Consider the following 21,212-nt stretch of genomic DNA (forward strand, 5'->3'; position numbering starts at 1 on the left):
AAAAGCCCTCCCCCACTTCACCACCAATGAATCTTCCTAGTTACTTACCTTCTCTCATTGTGTGTTGACCCATAATACCCACATCTCCATATCTTCAAAGTAGTATGTATAGTATTATATTTTTAATAACATAGAAAAAATAATCTTTATTTTATTAATTGCACACAAAAAATGGGGTGGACTTTCCTATATATATATTCAACTCTTTTCCATATCAACAACTCAATTCATACTCTCTCTTAACACAACCAATTCTTGAACCTTTTTTTTTCTTCCTAATTTTCCTTTTCTCATCAAACAAAACAACACACACACAAAACAAAATAAAGTTTCAAAAAATGGAAGGAAGTATTAGTAGCATAGATCAAGAGAGTACTACTAGTGACTCTCTCTCCATTGCTCCGGCGGCATCGTCGTCAACGATGATAAAATCGTTGACGATGATAAAACCGCCGCCGGAGAGTGGCCTTTGCCGGATGGGGAGTGGAACAAGTGTGATAATTGATGCTGAAAATGGTGTTGAAGCTGAATCAAGAAAACTCCCATCTTCAAGGTACAAAGGTGTGGTCCCACAACCAAATGGTCGTTGGGGCGCACAAATCTATGAAAAGCATCAAAGGGTTTGGTTAGGCACATTTAACGAGGAAAATGAAGCCGCTAGGGCTTATGACGTCGCGGCCCAGAGATTCAGGGGCCGCGACGCTGTAACAAATTTCAAACCCTTGCTTGAGAATCAAGAAAGCGATGACATGGAAATCGCTTTCTTGAATTCGCATTCCAAGGCGGAGATTGTTGACATGCTACGTAAACATACGTACCTCGATGAGCTAGAACAAAGTAAGAGATTATTTGGATTTACTAAAGATGGTATGATAAAAAGAAAAGATGGACAAATAATTAGTTCGTTTTTTGGTAGTACAAATGATAAAGTCAATTGCAAAGCGCGTGAACAGCTATTTGAAAAAGCTGTTACACCAAGTGACGTTGGAAAACTTAATAGGCTTGTGATACCAAAACAACATGCTGAAAAACATTTTCCATTACAAAATGGAAATAATTCGAAAGGGGTTTTGTTGAATTTCGAAGATTTGAATGGTAAAGTTTGGAGATTTAGGTATTCGTATTGGAATAGTAGTCAAAGTTATGTTTTAACAAAAGGATGGAGTCGTTTTGTTAAGGAAAAAAACTTGAAGGCCGGTGATATTGTGAGTTTTCAACGATCTACTAGTGGAGATAAGCAATTGTATATTGATTTTAAGGCTAAAAATGTGGGGAATACTAGTGTGGTTGTTACAAATCAAGTTCAAGTTCAGATTCAAGTTCCACAGGTACAAATGGTGAGATTATTCGGAGTTAATATATGCAAGGTACCCGCAAATGTAAGTAATGTTGTTATTGATAATAATAATAATAACAATAACAATAACAATAATAATATGACTAGTTGGAGTGGGGGCAAAAGGAGGATGGAGATGGAATTGTTGACATTTGAGTCATGTAGAAAGAAACAAAGGGTTATTATTAATGCTTTGTAACATGATGTAGTAGTAGTAACTTTTCACATTTTTGTAATCTTTTTTTTTTTTGTACTTTTCAAGTTTTTTTTTTTTTTTCCTACTTTAGAAGTTGCAAGAAGACTTTCAATTGTATATTAGTATTAGAGAAGAAGAAATGGCTCAAAAGTGAGCTATCATAGGTGATATGAAAAACAAAGATGGAAATGAAAAAAAAAAAAGACAAGAAATGTGAATCTCTTCTTTTCAAAATTGAGCTCTCTTATTTATTTCTTATTGTTTTTTCCTAGTTTCCAATTAGTTTACTTATGAGCTTAAAAACACCGAGCAACAGATTCATGATTTGAAGTTTATGAGTTCATACAACAATCTCAAGCTAATATACAATAATAATTGAGTTTACAGTCAAATACTTATAAATTACACACTAAATCCGCCCTTGACTGTTAGTTTATAGGGTTTTTATACCGTCAAGTTTAGTTCATTTGCAATGATATATATAGTAGATCTTTGTAGCAAGTCTAATATATAGTGATAAGCTGAAAAATAGAAAAGTAACCGGTTATAACCGATTAAATTAAGCTTGATCGTATTAAAAAAAATTAGAATATAACTCTAACCCTACTAACATTATAAACTCTATTTTAATTTAAAGAAGATCATTACCATTTACTAGGTAAATATTTCTTCGCTTAGTATACTCCCTCCGTCTCATTTTATATGTCATTTTTTTATTTTACACTCGCATTAAGAAATGATGTAACTTTACCCTTCTATCCTTATTTAATGTTTTCTTAAGTCAACTTTATTAATAAATGACAAGATTAATTAACTATTCTATCAAGGGTATAATAGGCAAAATATGGTAATTTATGCATAAATTTTATAAAATGACAAGTATTATGGTTCAGTTATTTATAGAAAGGAATGACATATAAAATGAGACGGAGGGAGTATAAGTTAAATTTTAATTTTTTGGGGTAAATTTCATGTTTTTTACAGAATATTGTTGTTTCCAAAAATATCTCTATGTTGCATATACATGAACCTGATCTTCTCTCTAGCTTTCTCTCTCTTACACACACAGAAACACATGTTGATTAATAAACTTATAATAAGAATCTTATTTTGATAATATATATTTGAGCTGCCTAGTGGGCTATTTGTGTGTATAGACAAAAAGGGGTATTTGAGCAGTTTTAATATTACATGTTCATACACAACTTTCAACCAACTATAACTATATTTATTCTATCTATATATATACATATGTGTATAGCAATTTTTTAAATAAAAAAGATACAAATTGTGTAAGTTACAACTCACCTGCTATAATATAATATATTATCATGTTTTAGATTTAGGAATCTATTTGAGGTAATAATTTTCTCCTATGGTGGGCTACAAAAATCAACATAAATAGTAAGAGAAATTAAAGTAGAATTGTAGCTTCTAGATAGGGAGATGAGATATTATTACAAGACCCGGCCCATTATCAATTTATCATAATTTACGAGTCAATTTTCGAGATTCATCATGTGTCACTCTGTACTTGAACATTGTATATGATCATTTAGAAGGCCAGAGCTCGCTTGTTGTTATACGTGTGGCCGTGTGCATCTTCAAACTATCTTTGACATAGTAAAGATCAATAGTTCTAAACCCAACCCCATGGTGTCATTACTTCTCTATCTTCATATTCGCCTCGTCAAATACTTAATTCTAATAAAATTAAACGGTTGAGCTAAGGCCTAAGTTAGTCCACAAATGCACTTAGCATAGTAATTTTCACTATTGGCTCAATCTTGTATGATTTTTTCAAAATCTGACACCATTAAAAGTATTCTTATATCTTATATAGTTTTTTAATTATCGATACAAGATTTTGTATATATTTATACTTCTGTACGATGACAGTATAAGAGTTCTTTAAGCCATCAATAGAGATAAGGTAAATTTTATTTGAATCCACCTTTTGAGAACCTTTTTGCAGCAATTGATCTATCAGCTCTACTTTTTTTTCTTTTTCTATTAGTACTTTTTTTCCAATTATTGGCCTTTTTCGTTGGTTATTGTTGTTCTTTTTTCTTCTATTAGTGCATAAAAAAGTTGAACTGGTCCAGCCTATGTGTTAATTGGTGTTGGATTTTTCAACTAGATGAAAAATAATTAAGATGTTTATTAAGGGAATTTTAATGTAGATAGGTTTATACATATAATAATAATAAAAAATAATAATAATAAAAATAATAAAAATAATTAAAAATAAATAAATAAAGCAGAGAAAAAGGGTAATTTAGAAAAATTCTGATTGTACTTCTTGTGATATTTTTCTAAGCATATTTGATTTTCGATTAATTGAAACATGCATTCTTGGTTTCTTTGCTCGTGAATATTCATAGATTTATCATAATTACCAATTGTTTTTTATCATTTAATTACTCATATGTGTTATGTTAAATTTGTACTGTTATATTACTTCATATTTGACCGTAATATAATTCTAAAAATATTCACAGAAGGACCAAATACAAACTTTTAAATGTTTTGCCGAATATCAACCAAGGACGCTAAAATAAGAATCTACACTTAAATATACACAATTTATACATTTGTTAATTACTTAGTAAACTAGATCTTCCAAATACATTGAATCGTAATCGTAATTATTTATCCCTTATATATTTTAGATTCATTTTTTCATCCGTACATTATTTATTTTTCCATCCGTACAATTTTTTAAAATTAATAGAACGTTAATTATGTCATATTTCATGCTCGTGAGTCTTGACCATATGGTATATATATATTCTTCAACAACTTGCACAATATTAAAATAACTTATATTAATTTAGTTAAATTAGTTATATTAATTATCAAGATTAATTAGAATAATTAGTATGCATGATTAATCATGTATATGGTTTCTCCCCAAAAAAAGAGAGAGTCCAGATTCATGTACTGAATCTATGAAGAACTAAAGTAAAATGTGGACAAATATTTCGTAGTGGGTGAAAGTCTGTTAAAATTTGTTTTATTGTCTCAAAAGCTCTTTAATTTCTAATAAATTTGTCAACTATTTTCCAGACAATAATATTTTCTTCAATAAATCAACAATCTATAAATTAATCTGGTTCATCGTATTTGTTTCTTATCATTAAAGTTTTCTTTAAGAAAATGTTTAGTTAATTCATATGATTGTCAATTATATGTATAATCAAATCTAATATCATCATGTATTCAAACCTTATTCCTACCAGTAGCAAGACGTTTTACAATCGACCCTCGTATTACAAAAAAAATAGCAATAGATAACTTCAGGAGCGGAGCCAAGTGCAAGCAAGGGGTTCATAAAAAAAAAATTGATAAAAAATTATATTGTATATTTAAAGTTACAATTGTTTTTTAAGTATATATTTTTCATATTCTCTCTACCTCCACAAGATTGGAGTAACATCTGTGTACGCTCTATTTTTCCGAGGTCTCACATGTGAAATTACAGTACTGAATATGTTATTGATAGATTAATGATGAATTTGATAGTTAATTCTTATTCCATATTTAATCCTTTTAAATATTGTCAAAGCATGCATATAATAGAGACTCCAAAAAGATACATGACTAGAATCAAATCTCTTTCTATAACTAGAAAAGCTAACAAATACAACTAGATACTTTAATTTAATTTTATTATTTGGTTTAATTGAAGATGAAAGATTCTGAATTAGTTTGAAAAACTGAAAATGTCAAAAGATTATATCATCACATGTGTTGTTTTGTCTAAATAAGATTCTTGAAATGGCATCTTAATTAGAGGAAGTCAATTTATGTTATAAAGTCCTGTATTTGCTTGGAAACTTCATATAGCTATTTTTTTTTGGAAAATAACATGTTCACTCACGATCCTCTTATTACATTTATAATATTAAATAAATGCATGAATTTTACTATTTTTTTTTGTTTCTCAAGATGTCGAGTTAGTAAGCTACTAAAAGAGGATACACCATTCTTTTCTTGAGGAAGAGCCTGGAGCAGACAAATTCAAGATTTAAAGTTGATAAATTTAAAATAAGTATGATTAATGTAAAATTTACAAAAAGTATATTTTAGCTATTATAATTTTCTTGAAGTTTCACTTATAAAATTTGAAACAATACGATAATGATTATTTTTAAATTATAGGATTAAGAGGTGGCTAGTCCGTATCATTACTTTGTATGATTGGGATTTAGGGGGTGATAAAATTAGTAGACATTTCTTACATCCACGATCTTGAAAATTGATAGTCTTGAACTTTTGACCCCCACTTACGTCTTATCCCATGGACAAATTAACGTTCAAGGTCAAAAGTCACGTTTTGTGCATGGGACAAAACACAAAACTTGCACATCCACATCCACGATCATTCTTGTAAAACAACCTCAAAATCAGTATATGAAAGTTTAACCTGCCTAATCAACTTCCAGTTTAGTAAAAGTTGGACGGATTAGACTATAATGCATTTCTTTTGGGTATTAAAGATAATATGTTATAACTTAATATGCATCAATACAAGTAAGTGACAGTGCTTCTGCTAGTACTGTCTAGACTATGATGCGTTGCTTAGCTTATATCGATCCAACTCATTTTAACCTAACTAACTTTTCAATAATATTACACAATAACTCATTATTGATTCAATTCATTTTCACTTGTTCAAATTCAGCTCAAACCATCCATTTAGTTCCTACATCTCTAAACATGATCTTACTAATTTTATTTTTTGGCAAGATTTTTTTTGTTTTTTGAGAAGAGATCTCTAGTAGATGTATGTACATGAAAGTGGAAGAAACAACCTTATCTGAGACAAGGAATGCACCATGTTTAACAAACAACTAGATATGTTGTACGGCATGTCTGTCCATTCCATGTTTTTATTATTTTTCCAAACTTTATATTATTTTCTTTTTTGTTGGTACATTAACTCTAGAAAGATAAGGGAAGATGGATAATATGTCAGTAGCATATACTTCTAGCATCTTCAAGAATTTAATTTTTTTTATTTTGTTCTTGTTCTATATCTACGGTAATTTGAATTTACGTTAGAAAGTCCTACATTGAATGAAAAAATAACTTAATGGAGACCTATAATAAAGAATGAAGACGTAGATATCATTCACAATCTTATAGTCGTTTGAATGGTTATTAAGACCACTAAAAAAATTAACACATACTAGCCACGTTTCGATTTCTGTCTTTAAAATAATTATTATTACAATATTTTAAATTTCACGGATGAAAATTCATGATAACATCTCAAATTTAAATTTTATGATAATAACAAATTTTCAATTATACGGGCTGAAAAAACATGATAATATTAGGTTGGGCCCAAAGATGATCCATTGAACTATTTGTGATAGTAAAAGGTTCAATGAAACAAACCTACTCCCAATACTATGATGTTGATTACTCATTAGTTGTATTATTATTATAGTTGGGCCAAGGGTACAATATGTATAGTATACACTGATTATATTATATATTATTAGATATCGATGACGATTAATAGTGATTACGATTAGGTGGGTGATCTTATTTTTTTATCGTCCAACTAAAAAAGTTAAGATCTCATATGAGAATATAGGGTCGATAGGGCAAGTGCAAATATAGCGAATTCTAGCATCATCATTTTAAGGTCATACCCATAATTTATAAGGCTTTATAAGTTTAATCGGGTTGGAATTATGCGATCGAAGTTGCGAGATTTTGCGTATGAAGATTGACAACAAACTTCCTACAATTTTGCTTGTACCAAACCAAACTTAACACATACTTTTGAAGTTTTAGGAATATTTTTGAAGTTTGAATTATCAATCTTCATTCTTTTCCGGCAATTCACTTCATTTTAAACTCAATTTTCATATTCAAAATTCAAGATCCACTTATTCAAACTTGTAACAATGATAATTTTAACAGATCCCTCTTTCCACCTATTGAATCAAATTTTCCCTTCCTTCCAACTATGGGACCTCTTCATATATGCCCTTTTTTTTAACATCGACTCACCTTAAATGACACCGTACAAATATGGCAACAACAACATATCAAATGTAATCTCACAAGTAGGATCTGAGAAAAGTTGAGTGTATGCAACTTTACCCATTTCGGCTCAACTAGAACATATCATAATAGCAACAACAAATAGTACAATAATCTAAAAAGAGAAAACAACATTTAATAATAAAATCAAAAAATAAGATAGTAGGAGAGTACTAATAAGCAATGCGATGAAATGAACTCGGATCCATTTTCCATAGTAGAAGGCCCAACCCAATGGAATTCAAGTAGTACCCGGCCCATTAATCCAAAAAAATCAACATTATCCCCTCCAAGCAAAAAAACACAGTTGTGTTGTGCCTCTGTGTGTGTAACAGTAAAAAAAAATGGCACATGCAACATCTTCTATACTACACATTTCTTCTTCCATTAATGGTGAAACAAAATCTTTATCTTCATCTTCTCAACTCAGAGGAAATTACCCTTTTCATCTCCCTAGTAGTAAGTACAAGTTTCTATTTTAAAACTTTTGTTTTTAATTTAGAACAGCCCCTTATGAAATTATTGATTTTTCATTTCTAGATTTTTAATTTTCCATTAATTTTATATAAAAAAATTGATTCTTGGTAACTTGGGTGTTCAGATTATGCAACTTTGAAGCTAAAAAGAACTTTTTTGTTTGTATTGGGTGGATTATGGTTTGAATTGTTTTATTGAGTTTGGTTTATTTTTAGGTAAAAATGCAAACTTTTTATTAAGAAGGTTGTAATTTATGGTTAGTAAGCAGCTTGGTATCATTGTATGTTGTTTATTGTGTTTCGGTTATCGCAATAGTTTGTTGTTGTTAATGTTTTCTTATTGGTTATTATGTTTTATTGGATGTCGTTTTTCCTTTTCATAACTACTTTAATTTGTTGTACTCGAGCTGAAGGTCCTCTAGAAACAGCCTCTCTACCTCCACGAGGTAGGGGTAAAGCTAAAGCCTGCGTATACTTTATCCACCCTAGACCCCCACTTGTGGAATTTTATTGGGTATGTACTTGTTGTTGGAACTTTGATGCTAAAAGAAAAACTTATTTGTTTGTATTGGGTGGATTTTGGTTTGAATTTCTTTATTGATTTTGGTTTATTTGTGGGTAAAAATGCAAACTTTATCAAGAAGCTTGTAATTTATGCTTTACTAAGAAGCTTGGTAACTTTGGATATTCAGATTAAGGAATTTTGATGCTAAAAAAATCTTATTTGTTAGATTATTCTGGGTGGATTTTGGTTTGAATTTCTTTACTGAGTTTGGTTCATTTGTAGGTAATAATGCAAACTTTACTAAGAAGCTTGTAATTTACGCGAAAAGATTATCGGGTTTGGAGGAGGCCTTGAGGATTAGAAGGTATGTTTGTGTTTATTTGGGTTTCAATGTGTTGCTTTGTTTCGTTTACTAAATAATTGAGATTGCATATTCTTCAAGAAGTGATTAAAGTTCGTTATCAACCTTTAAGATGTTTGCTGCTGAATGTAGCATATTATTCCTTTACAATCAGACCTCTTTATTGTAATAACATTTCACTGTAGCAACCAAGTTTTCTTTGGTACCAATTTTTCATATATATTACTGTATGTTCTATAGCAACCAAAAAGTATCCGTACAAATGATGCTGTTATAGAGAAGTTTGATATATATTATCAGTAGAATTTCCATTTGTTACCATATTGAAGTCCAGTGGCGGAGATACACTGCTAGCTACGGTCTCGTCAGAACCATGTAGCTTTGGCTCAAACCTTGTATTTGTGATAAAAAGAATCATTTAATATGTACAAAAAATTTATTCAGAACCCATTAAGCAAAAAAGAATTATAGTCCAGAACCCTTTAACTATAAAAATCCTGGCTCACCCTATTTAATCTTTTGGGACAGAAAATGCATTGATTGTGAATGAGAAGATGGAGCACTCTAAAATGATTTTGTTATCAAAATATATAGAATATTTTTGCTTTAGAAGGTATAAAGGATTAGTCTTTTTCTTGTGTACACTTTTTACTGTTAGAATTCATGAAAATCTATCAAGTATATATTCTTCTGATTTGATAAGGATTACTTAATTGACTACTGTCTCAAAGTCATGTTTTATTCAAAGATACAAATTTCCGTTCTGTTTTTCTTTTTTCTGTCTTCTTGTTTCCCAAAGGAGTTTGAGTGTTTACTGGTGTCTCATGAGTAAAGGAGAAAGAGATGAAATTAACGACATGATTTAGTGATGTATAGGGAACGTGAGCTTCGTGGTTCTACCACCGCAACAAGAAGGCCACCTTTAAGGCGTGGAAGAGTATCACAACGGCTTCCTGTGCCTGAGGACATACCAAAGCCTCCATATGTAGGTTCAAGAGAGTTACCAGAAATTTCAAGTGAACATCAGATCCACGATGCTGAAGGCATAGCTCGCATGAGGGCTGCATGTGAGTTGGCTGCACGGGTTGTTGACTATGCAGGGACTTTGGTTAGGGTGAGACTATTTGATATCCATCTTATTTGATTGTTAAAGAGGTTGTTTTGAACTATACTTGTCTAGCACATGCTCAGCTGTATGATAGGAGAATTCATCCAAAATGCACTTTGGATGTTTCAACTCAATTTTTTTTTTGTTATCACGTCATTACTTTTTCCCATTCACTTGAGCTGAGTGTCTATCGGAAATAACCTCTCTACCTTCACATGGTAGGGATAAGGCTACATACACATCACCATCCCCAGACCCCACTTGTGGGATTACACTGAACATGTTGTTGTTGTTATGGTAATTTTGTGTAGCTGACCTATATGGAGAGAAAGGCCAAGTTTCCTTGCGAATCACGCTTAATTCAAGTAGTTGATGGCCAGAAGGACATTTCAGATGCTGTGCTCTGGATAAAAGTTTTTTTTTAAAATGATCACAAGAGAAAAGTAGGGAGATTGCAATTTCTAGTTTTGGAAAGTTCGGTTTAATACAGCTAAACTGGTTTCTATTCCTTAGATAACTCTTGAAATTACAATGGGAACTTGACTTGTATGTAGCACATAATGGACAGATTCAACTCTCTTATCTAACTGAAGCAGCTGGTAATGAATGAGCTTGGCGCAGGTTCTATTTTAGGAAACTCACAACATCCTTTTAGCTAAGTACAAGTGCCTCTGGGTTGTACTTAATGTAGAACTATTCTATGTCCATCTAACTTTCTTTAAGCACTTGGAAGTAAATCTCCAGACAAGCAGCAGTTTAGCAATAGAAACAAAAAAAGAGTTGGTTCAGCAGGAGTAGAATCCTTGTATTCAGATGCTTTTTGATATTCAATTGAAATATGTAGTCCATGGGTTCTCATATAATGTTCTCTTCAATACCGGTATGTATTGGAGTAAAATGAAGATATGCCACAAATGATAGATCTTTATTCACAAAAATGATATCTTATTTTCTGTGATTGGTCCAAAGGGCGGGTCACAGACGGATTTCTCGGTTATCAAAAAAAATAAATGATATCTTATTTTTCATCAAGTTTATTAATTCCTTTGAAACCCTTATAACATGCAATTACATGTTTTTTCTTGAATATCTATCAGCCTTCAGTAACGACAAATGAAATTGACAAAGCTGTGCACCAAATGATAATCGATGCTGGCGCTTATCCATCTCCCTTAGGCTATGGGGGTTTTCCAAAGAGCGTGTGCACATCTGTCAATGAGTGTATGTGTCATGGAATACCTGACTCACGGCAGCTGCAGGTCATTATCTTTTCATATTATTCTCCTGCTTAAACAAATCTATGTGTATTCAGGACAAACATTAATATAATGTGCAGGATGGAGACATAATAAACATTGACGTGACCGTTTACCTGAATGTAAGTCGTCGTCACCCCTTCTGTATTGTAATAGACTACATATGCTATCTTTTTTACTGCTAGCCAATCTTTACCCTATGTATTTAGAAGGACATTTGTCTTCTCTTGAAAGTTGTGCTGTTGGATTCTGGATGACCCTTATAAGTTGTAAGGATCCTTGCTTTGTTCCTTTTTTAGGGTTATCATGGAGATACGTCAAAGACCTTTTTCTGTGGTGACGTGAGTGAATCCATAAAGCGGCTTGTAAAGGTATAGATTTCTTCAATTATGAAAGGAATGCTGAAACTTTCTGGTTATTAATTTAACAAAGTTTTGCTTCTGAAAAGTTAATCAGATCACTGCTATTTGAAATTGAACTCCGCTATGCTAATACTTGTTAAAATTTAAGATACCAATCAGTATTAACAATAGAACTAATGTCTCTTTCATCATTCGATGCTCGTTATATTGATTATGTCTGTATTATTTTACTGTGGCAGGTGACTGAGGAGTGCTTGCACTATGGAATTGCTGTTTGCAGAGATGGTGCTCTTTATAGGAAGATAGGAAAGAGGATCAGGTAATTTTCTGAATATGATATTATCGTGAATTCATGATTACTATTTGGTGATATGGATATTTTGAAGCTTCAACAGTCTTATCTATTTTGAAGTTCCTATACGTTCAAACTGTTTCTGTTTAACAAATACAAAAACTTTTAGTTACCACTAAATAACGTCGGTAGTGAAATTCGCTTCTTCTGATGAAACTTTGAATAATTTACTGTGATTTTCTTAAATATTGTTGGCAAACAATTAATGTCATTTCTTGTGTATGTACCTTATTTTTTGTTGACACTCTTTCTTGGACATTGAACTTTTGGACTTTGGTTTCAGTGAACATGCTGAAAAATTTGGTTATGGTGTTGTTGATCGTTTTGTTGGGCATGGTATTGGGACAGTATTTCACTCTGAACCACTCATATTTCATCACCGTAAGTCACTCTCATTTTGATCGACTTTGACATTTACTACTGCATTTGTGTTCATCCTGTAAAATCTCTGAAAGTTGTGGGAGATTCTCTAGAATTGTGAAGACCATGCTTAATCTAACATAAAACTAATACTAGATAGGTTTACTTTTGGAGGAGTTGGTTGTGTCTGTCCTGTCCTTACTTTTCTCTAAAGAACAGGTTGTTTATGTATACACGCAAATATCTTATAGAGAATGCTAATGAATGACATGGTCATTCATTGCATATCAGTTGAGTTGGTAGTTCTGTGGATCATTGGAATTTCTTTTCTAGATCTTAGAAAAATCTGGATTAGCTCTCAACAGTCAACATCAAGCTATAACTAGATTAAGAAGGTTGGACGAAATCTCGTCTGATTCAATTTTAGAAAGATTTGTCAGTTTTCTGGCACAAATTGAGTGGTTCTTGTGCGATCCCTGATTATCCTGATCCAAAGATATCACCGTCTTATGTTAAAATTAAAAAAAACCGGGCAGTCCTATGTACAAAGCATCCTGCATTTACGCAGGCTCTGGGAAGGGTCGCACTCTAGGGGTGTGATGTAGACAGCCTAACCCAATGCAAGCATTAGTGGTTGCTTTCACAGCTCGAACTCGTGACCTACAGGTCACACGAAACAACTTCACCATCTTGTGTTAACAATATAAAAAAATAACAAGATAGATTATAGTTTATTTGAAATGATATCAGAACATGTTCAAAAATTAGTTATTTTCTTAAAGAAACATACATATTAACATGCAGAAGCCACTAGTTGCCTTATTCTATTTCCACGATCTTCTTAGTTACTAATATGATATTTCATGGTTAACTGAATCTCCTCCTTTCATTTCTTATTTGCAACTAATATAAAATGTGTAGACTCCAAAAGGAGTAGTCACTTACCTCTCTTAGCATCATGATATTTGCCCTTTAAATTGAATGTCACCTTCACAGTGATATGATTGTTTCATCACCATTTTAGTCCCGTTTTTCAAAGAATGGATACCATGATTTTTAAAGTTGCTATCTCTAAGTGTTTCCTTGACTAATAAACTTAGATCACTAGCTGTATTTATTGGGTCATAGTTATCATGACCCATTGGACGCGAGAAACTGTACTAGATGGATCATTTTATGTTCTCACGGCTCATGAGTTCTTAAGTCCTTTCAGATATATATATGATCAATTTGGATTGTTCTATGCTTATCGTGCCTCGTTCAAGTATGATTTTTAATTGTTCCTTTTCATAAGGTTATCCTGTTTAGAACATGGACAATCTTTGGTCTTCCGCTAATTGCCAATTGAGAAGAATTTAGTGTTAAACTTTATACTACAGAGTGAACTTTAGGTCTCGAGTTCTCTAGGTAGCTAGAATTGATCATTTTTTATCTGACTGCTGAATGTGATATTAGATATTCAAGCTGTATTATAGGTACTGGGTTTCCTAATGTAATCCTTTTCGGCAGGTAATGACAAATCCGGCTCCATGGTTGAAGGGCAAACATTTACTATCGGTAAGTGCATTAGGATAATGTTTATATCATACATTTGACTTAAGAGAGTGATCAAAAACCACTTCTATCTGGGAGAAAGCTCACTAATTTATGCATACCTTTTATTGATGAGTTATATGCTTGTTAATTTAGAAACATTTGTCTACCTCTTATGATTTGGGTGGGGATGCCGACATTTATTAACTAACTTTTGACAGTTTTAGGAAGTTTTGTCAACGTCCTTAACGTAGATATATAGATGTCAACCGCCTTAACGTATAGATAGATGTCAACGGCCTTAACGTAGAGATATAATTCTTCGAAGCTGAATATAGGGAAAAAATTGATCTTGCTACACTGTAGTAATAGTTCTTCAACATTTGCTTTGGGGTGCTAATACACCATACTGGTGGTCCTTGAGACTTGAGAGTGACTCAAAAATATCCAAAAGAGAATTTGAGTGCAACTTCCTTTATGTACTCTACGCTATTTCTCATTCCGTCTAGTTTTCCTATTCTCTTTGGATAGCGGGGAGCGGGGCCAGTTTATGCACAACTCTACTATTCTACCGGGTACTTGTCTGACCCCATCAGTATCGTGTACCTAAATCTATTTTTCCAATTCTCTTTCGATAACAGGGTGTCTGAGCTAACTTCTGCACACCTATCAGGTACTTGTCTGCCTCCATCAGTACAAGTACTTGATAACTCTGCGCACCAATGCTTAGACAGATAGGAAGAGATCACCAAAATCTATTTTTCCAATTCTCTTTGGATAATGGGGTGTCCAAGCTAGTTTCTGCACACCTCAACTATTCTATAAAGTACATGCTTTCCTCCATTAGTACAAATACTTGATAACTCTGACCACCAAGTCTTAGCAGATAGGAAGAAATTACATGTCGTTTTGTATATATATTTATCCAGCTTCTGCAAAATGTTCATAAGATTACTTGTAAGTTTTAATCAGGTAAAATAGACAAACCAGTTATAAAAGCTGAACATGATTGGTTACAATACTTCCTTTCTAGACTTCCTATACCCTTTATCAGTAGTCTTTTTATCTTTTCAGTTTCAGCAAGTGAGTACTATAATTTACAAGATGCAATCTAGCTAGTCCGTGAGCTAGATTTGCCTCAATTTTTTGTCAAGTGGATTCTATCATTTTCACCGATTCGTACTTAATAACATGCTAATGAATCCCCTTATCATTAGCTTCTGCACACCTTGACTATTCTATAGGGTAGCCCTCATCACACCTCCTGATAACTTTGTCCACCAAGACTTATACCGACATGACTAAATCACCTACTGGTTTTTCATATCTATTTTTTCGGTTCCTTCGAATCGTTCATATGTTAAAAATAGACAAATCATTTGTGACAGCTGAACTTGATTGGTTACAATACTTCCTTTCTATACCTTTTTATCAGTAGTCCTTTTTCAATTTTCTGTTTAAGCAAAGTCAGTACTATAAATTTGCATCACTTTGTTTGTATTTATTACAGAACCAATTCTCACATTGGGAAGCACAGAATGTGTAACATGGGAAGATAACTGGACAACTCTGACTGCTGATGGTAGCCCTGCTGCTCAGTTTGAACATACTATTTTGATTACAAAAACTGGTGCAGAAATTTTGACAACATATTAATTATAGTTTACTATAAAGTTAATTATTATGATTCTAGTTAGTCATGTTCATAACTTCATATCATAATTCTTGTCATTGTTGCTCCATATTAGGTAAGATTCAATACATGTAATCTTTAGGAGATATTGTCTTTTACAATACCAATGGTATACTTCGATTTGCTGTTCTTGAGTCGAGTGTCTTTCGGAAACAGCCTCTACCTCTACGAGGTAAGGGTTAGTCTACTTACACTCTTATCCTCTTCAGATACCACTTGTGGAATTACTCTGGGTATGTTATTGTGCAACACCAAGGAAATTAGCAACAACTTTTCTGTTTAGCTATAAATTTTATCCGTCAATAATTTATACCCTTTCAGTAGAAGTACAAAGGAACAGTTTCCAATAGCCTTTTCACTTTATTATATATAGAAGCATGTGAAGGGAACAGATGGGGAAAAAATGTCATGATGATGGGACTGATGATCAAACATGGGGAACGAAAAAGGCAAGCAACTAAAGCTTTGTGTGGGTGCATGCATGCAAAAATGAATGAATATATATATAAAGATGGCTGTCAAAAGAAAAGAATGAGTGATCAAAATCACTAAAATGAGTTCCAAAAATCAAAAGCTAAAATGTCATGATGGGATGGTATAACTGTAACAAAAGTAAGCAAGACCATCAATTGAGATCTTTTTATAATTAATCAGAGGTCCTGAACTCGAGTATGTTGGGAGTGTTGTTTCCCAGAAATGAGTCTTGTAATGCATGAATTCAAATTTGATCGAATTTTAATATAAATATTGAATGATATACGAAGAAAATTAAAAGACCATGCTATCAATTTAGCTTCACATTTTCTCATTCATTAATCTAGCTTACTCTTTGAAGATGAATTTACATACTCTTCAAATTCATTTTACAATGTTCTTTGTATTTACATACATACAGTTTAATTGAATATGTAAACTTTTTGATTGTTGAGACATGACTATTAATTTTTAAAGACCAACATATAATATTAGTAGAAAAAGATAAAAGATGAATGAGAAAAGGTAAAGTGAATAAGAACACATATTTATTGTTAGAATAAGAGATATCCTTCACGTGAAAAGTTAAGAAAATGTAATAAAAAGAAATGTAGTTCACTTATAGGTGGGCGAACTACCTTAAATAGTTGTTATGTAATTTGGGGTGGAATAGACGGAGTTAACAATATGGGCGGTCAGTTTGTGGGCGAAGTGTCCATTTTGGTATGTGGTGCTCTAAAAGTGTCCGTTTTGGAACCGAACTCCTAAAAAAGATCGATATATAAATGAAACTTCCAACGTAGTACCAAAGGCGGTTCAAAAATTATTTTAGTTCACATGTTCACTATTCAAGATTTTAAATTTGAATTCTGAATTTCAAAACAGGACAATGATTAGATCATATCCGTACGTAATTGATAATATATAGTACATATTACGCGAATATTTTCAGAATTCAACAATGTCAAAACTATTGAGTTTTGTTGAATGTAACTTGTGATGTATATTCTCTACTGATATCAATATTAGAATTTCTGATTCCGTTACTGATAGAGAATAGTGAGAGAACTCAAGAGGTAGAAGACTAAAAATAAAAATAGTGTATGTATGTGTTTGTTGTTTTACCATACTGAAAGAGAAAGAAGGTAATACTTTGGGTGAAACCCCAAAAACAGCAACTTCCAGTGGTCCATTGTTTTACCATACTGACAAAAGTTCTCTATCAAAGTGTTAGTAGAAACCTCACTGACTCTCTATTCAGTACACCTTAGAAAAAGACTCACTATCAGTATACTCTTTCAGACACACTCACAAACAAAGAAAGAAAAAAATGAGTTAATCTGATTTTACGGTGCGAATTCAGATTAATCGAGGTCTAGTTCAATGAGAGTATATGATGACATTGGGTGGAAATCGAAACAAAGATGTGATGCACTTTCCTTTTAGTTTGTCCTAAAAAAAATGATTTTCTATATTTAGAAATAAAAAATAAATTCATTTTACAATTAAGATAATTTATAATTGTACAAATACTTATTACTTTCTCTGTCTCAATTTTTGTGTCATATTTTAGATTTCTTACTTTTAATTGTGAACTCTGACATCAAATCTTTAAGTTTTTTTTTTTAAAATAAAATAAAATAAACATGATAGTTAGAAACTATGTAAAAATCATTATAAGTTACAATATTTAACCAACCATTGAAAGTCTCTCGCGCGACAACAGCTTAGAGATGACTCGAATAGAAAGACTGTTCGCTCCGATAACCTAATTTTGAGAAAAGTTGATAGTCGGGTGTATCAACAGATGTTACAATAAAACGTATACATAACCTTTTTTTTCGGGTAAAACTATGCCAAATGACTCGGCTTCCTCTGACTCTTCCATCGTCCAGGCTCCAAAATACAAAATGAAAGAGATTAAAAATTTTACTAGACATAAAAAAATAAATTCAATCAAAGAAAAAATTATTCGACCCTTAAAAATCTGATACATAAATTAATACAGATGAAATATGTGTTATAGTTATACATTACAAGTTACTATAAAAGTTCTTTTGATCACATCAATCGATACGAAAGGAATACTATATGATAGACTGAGAGAGTGAGGGCTGTGGCAAATGCAATGCATAGCTAATCAACAGTGCATTTTTTCTGAACACATTTCTGACTATTATGTCTGTATGTCTACTCCTCTTTGTTTACAGCTTTATATCTTGCTCAATTCACTTTTAGATTCTACTACTATAACTACAACTACTACTGCTTCTCAATGAGAGTCCGGAACCTAAATAAGTCACAAAAAAATAAAAGTAACCAAAATAAGCCGTTACTTTAGTAAGTAACTAAAATAGGCTTACTGAAAGAAAAAATTCCACTGTATTCAATATTTCAAACGTTTTCCGTTAGTCTCATAATGTGTGTATTTTAATATATAGCGGAACTATTTCTTACACATTGTAAAATGGAACTATTTCTTACACTTTATAAAGTGTAAATTTTTCTTACACTTTGTAAAGTGGAACTTTTTCATACACTTTATAATAAAAGTTTTTACCTAACTTTTTGCTACTAATAAAAGTTTTTGTTATATCAAGAGAATTCAACAATTTGTATTAATTATAAAAGAAACTTGACCTAGATAATAAACAACAATATGAAATAACAAGCTAATTATAGAGTTACATACTTAAAATCCTTACTTGGAATTTTGCCAAAACACAAATGTTAGTTCAATCAAATTTTAACATTCATGATGCTCAGAGACAACCTGGTTTTACTAATACTCTTTGTCTTCATCATCAATTTACCCCACCTAGAGAACATATGCACACATAAACATACATGCAAAAGAAGACAAAAAGTCTCTAGTCAAATCCCAATTTTTTGCTCTCATCACAAAAGGATAGAAAAAAAAAAAGCTGTTTATGTTACACCTTTAATTTTGGGATGTGATTTATTTTTTAAAAAAACTCTACGTGAAAGTGAGATACTTTATACAGTGAACTGTTTCTCCTATAACATGATAATAATAAATAATAATTTCCATTATGTGGTGCATGTCCATCACCAAAAACTCTAACAATGATTTTTTATGTTTTGCTATTTTCTGAATGTAATTTTTTGACGAAAGGAATTTAATTGGACCTTCTTCGAATGGTATAACTTTGACCATTCTCTTGATTGAATACTTGATATAGATTAACTATACCAAACACATGAAATGACAAGCTAATAGAGTTACACAAATCTTCAATCAAATTATGCAACATGGTCTAGCTACATTTCTTAATTTGTTCATCATCCCTTTGCCCCTCTTGAGAACATATGCACACAAATACATACTTGCAAAAGAAGTCCAAAAAAAAAAAAGTTCCTAGTCAAATCTCAATTTTTCTTTAATTAGTCACTCCCATTCTAGCTATTTGTCTGCATTACACTCCTTGGGATGCGACACTATCTATAACTTTGCATAAACGCGAGATACTTCTTGCACTGAACTGCATACCTTTTTATAAATCTAAAGTTCCATTTCCATGATTTCATCATTATCATCTTCTTCTTCCTCGTCCTCGTCTCCTTCAACATGATAATAAGAATTCTCACTATGTGGTGCATGTCCATCTCCAAAAGCTTTAACATGATCTTTAAGTGACCTCTTATGCTTAAAATCAGAACCACAAATACAAAACCAAATTTTTCCACAATTTTTCTCATGAGTCCTCCAATCTCCTCTTACAGCAAAATTCTTCCCACATTTTCTACAATTAAATGGTTTAGCCCCATGTTTTCTTTTATAATGTGTTTGAAGAGTCCTAAAATCTTTCAATGGCTTTGATCTTGGATGGTCTATGCTGTTCTTACAACCTTCAGCACAACAATAACAAGGCAGCCTTAACATTGATGAAGCTTGTTTTGTCCCTTTTAGTGAATCTGGTCCCTTTCTATATTGTGATCCATGCCCCCACATATGCATCTAATAATACAAAAAAAAGGGGTCACTAGTTAATTAATTTAAGGAAAAAAAATGTAACATATAACAAGTTGGACCAAGCAAAATTAAACTTGCCTATTTTTGGTAAGTTGGAAATTTAGGTCACTTGAAACTTGACTAAAAGTACATAGATATGAGACAATAAAAAGACAAAATTGAAGAAGTTCAATGTCATGAACCTACATATGTGGAAATTAAATTCAAGAAAATAGTATAAATATTAAGTTATGAATACATTTTTCAAAAAATATAGAAATCTTGAAAATTCTGAATCTGCCTCCGCATGTAAGAGAAGAGTGTGCATGGTTATATATGAGCAATTAGCACACAGAGGTAGAGCCAGAATTTGAGACAAGTACAAAATTTGAAAAGATACTACTAGATTCTGCTGAACTCGTAAACTATACTTTAGCTCCGCTCATGTTAACACAAACACATTATATACAAGTGACAACCCTAATATATAGTCACATGTAACTAAAATTGCACCTACAAGATCTTCAACATGAATAAAAGTGTGTGTATATATATAGAGAGAGAGAGAAAAAACTAAACCTGCATGTTGTTGAATCTGTTGAAAGTTTTGTTGCAAACAGCACAAGAGAATTGAGTAGGTCCAACAAGAATTTGGGCAGGAGTTGGAATCCAATATTGTCCATTTACTAGTGAAATATTATTATTATTACTATTGTGATCCCCTTTGTTTCTACTAGGATTATTGTTGTTGTTTGAACTTATTGTACTTGATGAATCAATATGAAGAGCCACAGTGACACTTTCTTGATTATTATAACTTTGAAATTCATGACAACTAGAAGAAGAAAAATAGTCATGAAAAATTGTACTATTTTTTTGGCCAGGAGGACCAAGAGAGAGAACAGTGGAAAGTTGATCATCTTCAACTAATTGATCACTAGAAGATAAATATGTGATAGAATTATTATGACTACTTTGCATGGTTAGAAATCTAGTGATCTATGAAATTTTATGGAGGAGGAGGAGACAACGGCTATATAAATAAACTAAAGTTTTTTTTTTAAAGAGTTTATGACTAAAGGGTAATAGTAATAATAGGTGATCTTGGGTTGGGGACTTTATGCTAGGATTTTGTTTCTTTTTAGCTAAGGGGAGTAGAGGGGT

The 21,212-nt window shown here is 31.9% G+C and overlaps 3 protein-coding genes across 4 annotated transcripts; 2 read left to right on the forward strand and 1 right to left on the reverse strand.

Moving 5' to 3' along the window:
• The first annotated feature begins 201 nt into the window (after window positions 1-201).
• LOC102584696 (AP2/ERF and B3 domain-containing transcription factor RAV1) lies at window positions 202-1,762 on the forward strand. Its single transcript, XM_006362473.2, has one exon. The coding sequence runs from the start codon at window positions 339-341 to the stop codon at window positions 1,533-1,535; it is 1,197 nt and encodes a 398-aa protein (XP_006362535.1). The 5' UTR covers window positions 202-338; the 3' UTR covers window positions 1,536-1,762.
• A 6,126-nt stretch (window positions 1,763-7,888) lies between these two features.
• LOC102585013 (methionine aminopeptidase 1B, chloroplastic) lies at window positions 7,889-15,725 on the forward strand. Of its 2 annotated transcripts, XM_006362474.2 has the most exons (10): window positions 7,889-8,054; window positions 8,859-8,940; window positions 9,814-10,051; window positions 11,143-11,304; window positions 11,382-11,423; window positions 11,601-11,672; window positions 11,903-11,982; window positions 12,299-12,396; window positions 13,885-13,932; window positions 15,419-15,725. In XM_006362474.2, the coding sequence occupies exons 1-10, from the start codon at window positions 7,940-7,942 to the stop codon at window positions 15,562-15,564; spliced, it is 1,083 nt and encodes a 360-aa protein (XP_006362536.1). In that variant the 5' UTR covers window positions 7,889-7,939; the 3' UTR covers window positions 15,565-15,725. The 2 variants fall into 2 exon arrangements, with proteins under 2 accessions (XP_006362536.1, XP_015158527.1); XM_015303041.1 differs by lacking the exon at window positions 7,889-8,054 and having other exon boundaries at window positions 9,804-10,051.
• A 3,844-nt stretch (window positions 15,726-19,569) lies between these two features.
• LOC102595073 (zinc finger protein WIP6-like) lies at window positions 19,570-21,129 on the reverse strand. The gene is made up of 2 exons (XM_006362507.2): window positions 20,628-21,129; window positions 19,570-20,054 (listed from the first exon to the last, which is right to left on the reverse strand). Exons 1-2 carry the CDS (start codon window positions 21,027-21,029, stop codon window positions 19,599-19,601), a joined length of 858 nt encoding a protein of 285 aa, XP_006362569.1. The 5' UTR covers window positions 21,030-21,129; the 3' UTR covers window positions 19,570-19,598.
• Window positions 21,130-21,212: the final 83 nt, after the last annotated feature.

This window comes from Solanum tuberosum, unplaced genomic scaffold, assembly GCF_000226075.1.
Source record: "Solanum tuberosum cultivar DM 1-3 516 R44 unplaced genomic scaffold, SolTub_3.0 scf00410, whole genome shotgun sequence".
NCBI classification, from domain to species: Eukaryota; Viridiplantae; Streptophyta; class Magnoliopsida; order Solanales; family Solanaceae; genus Solanum; species Solanum tuberosum.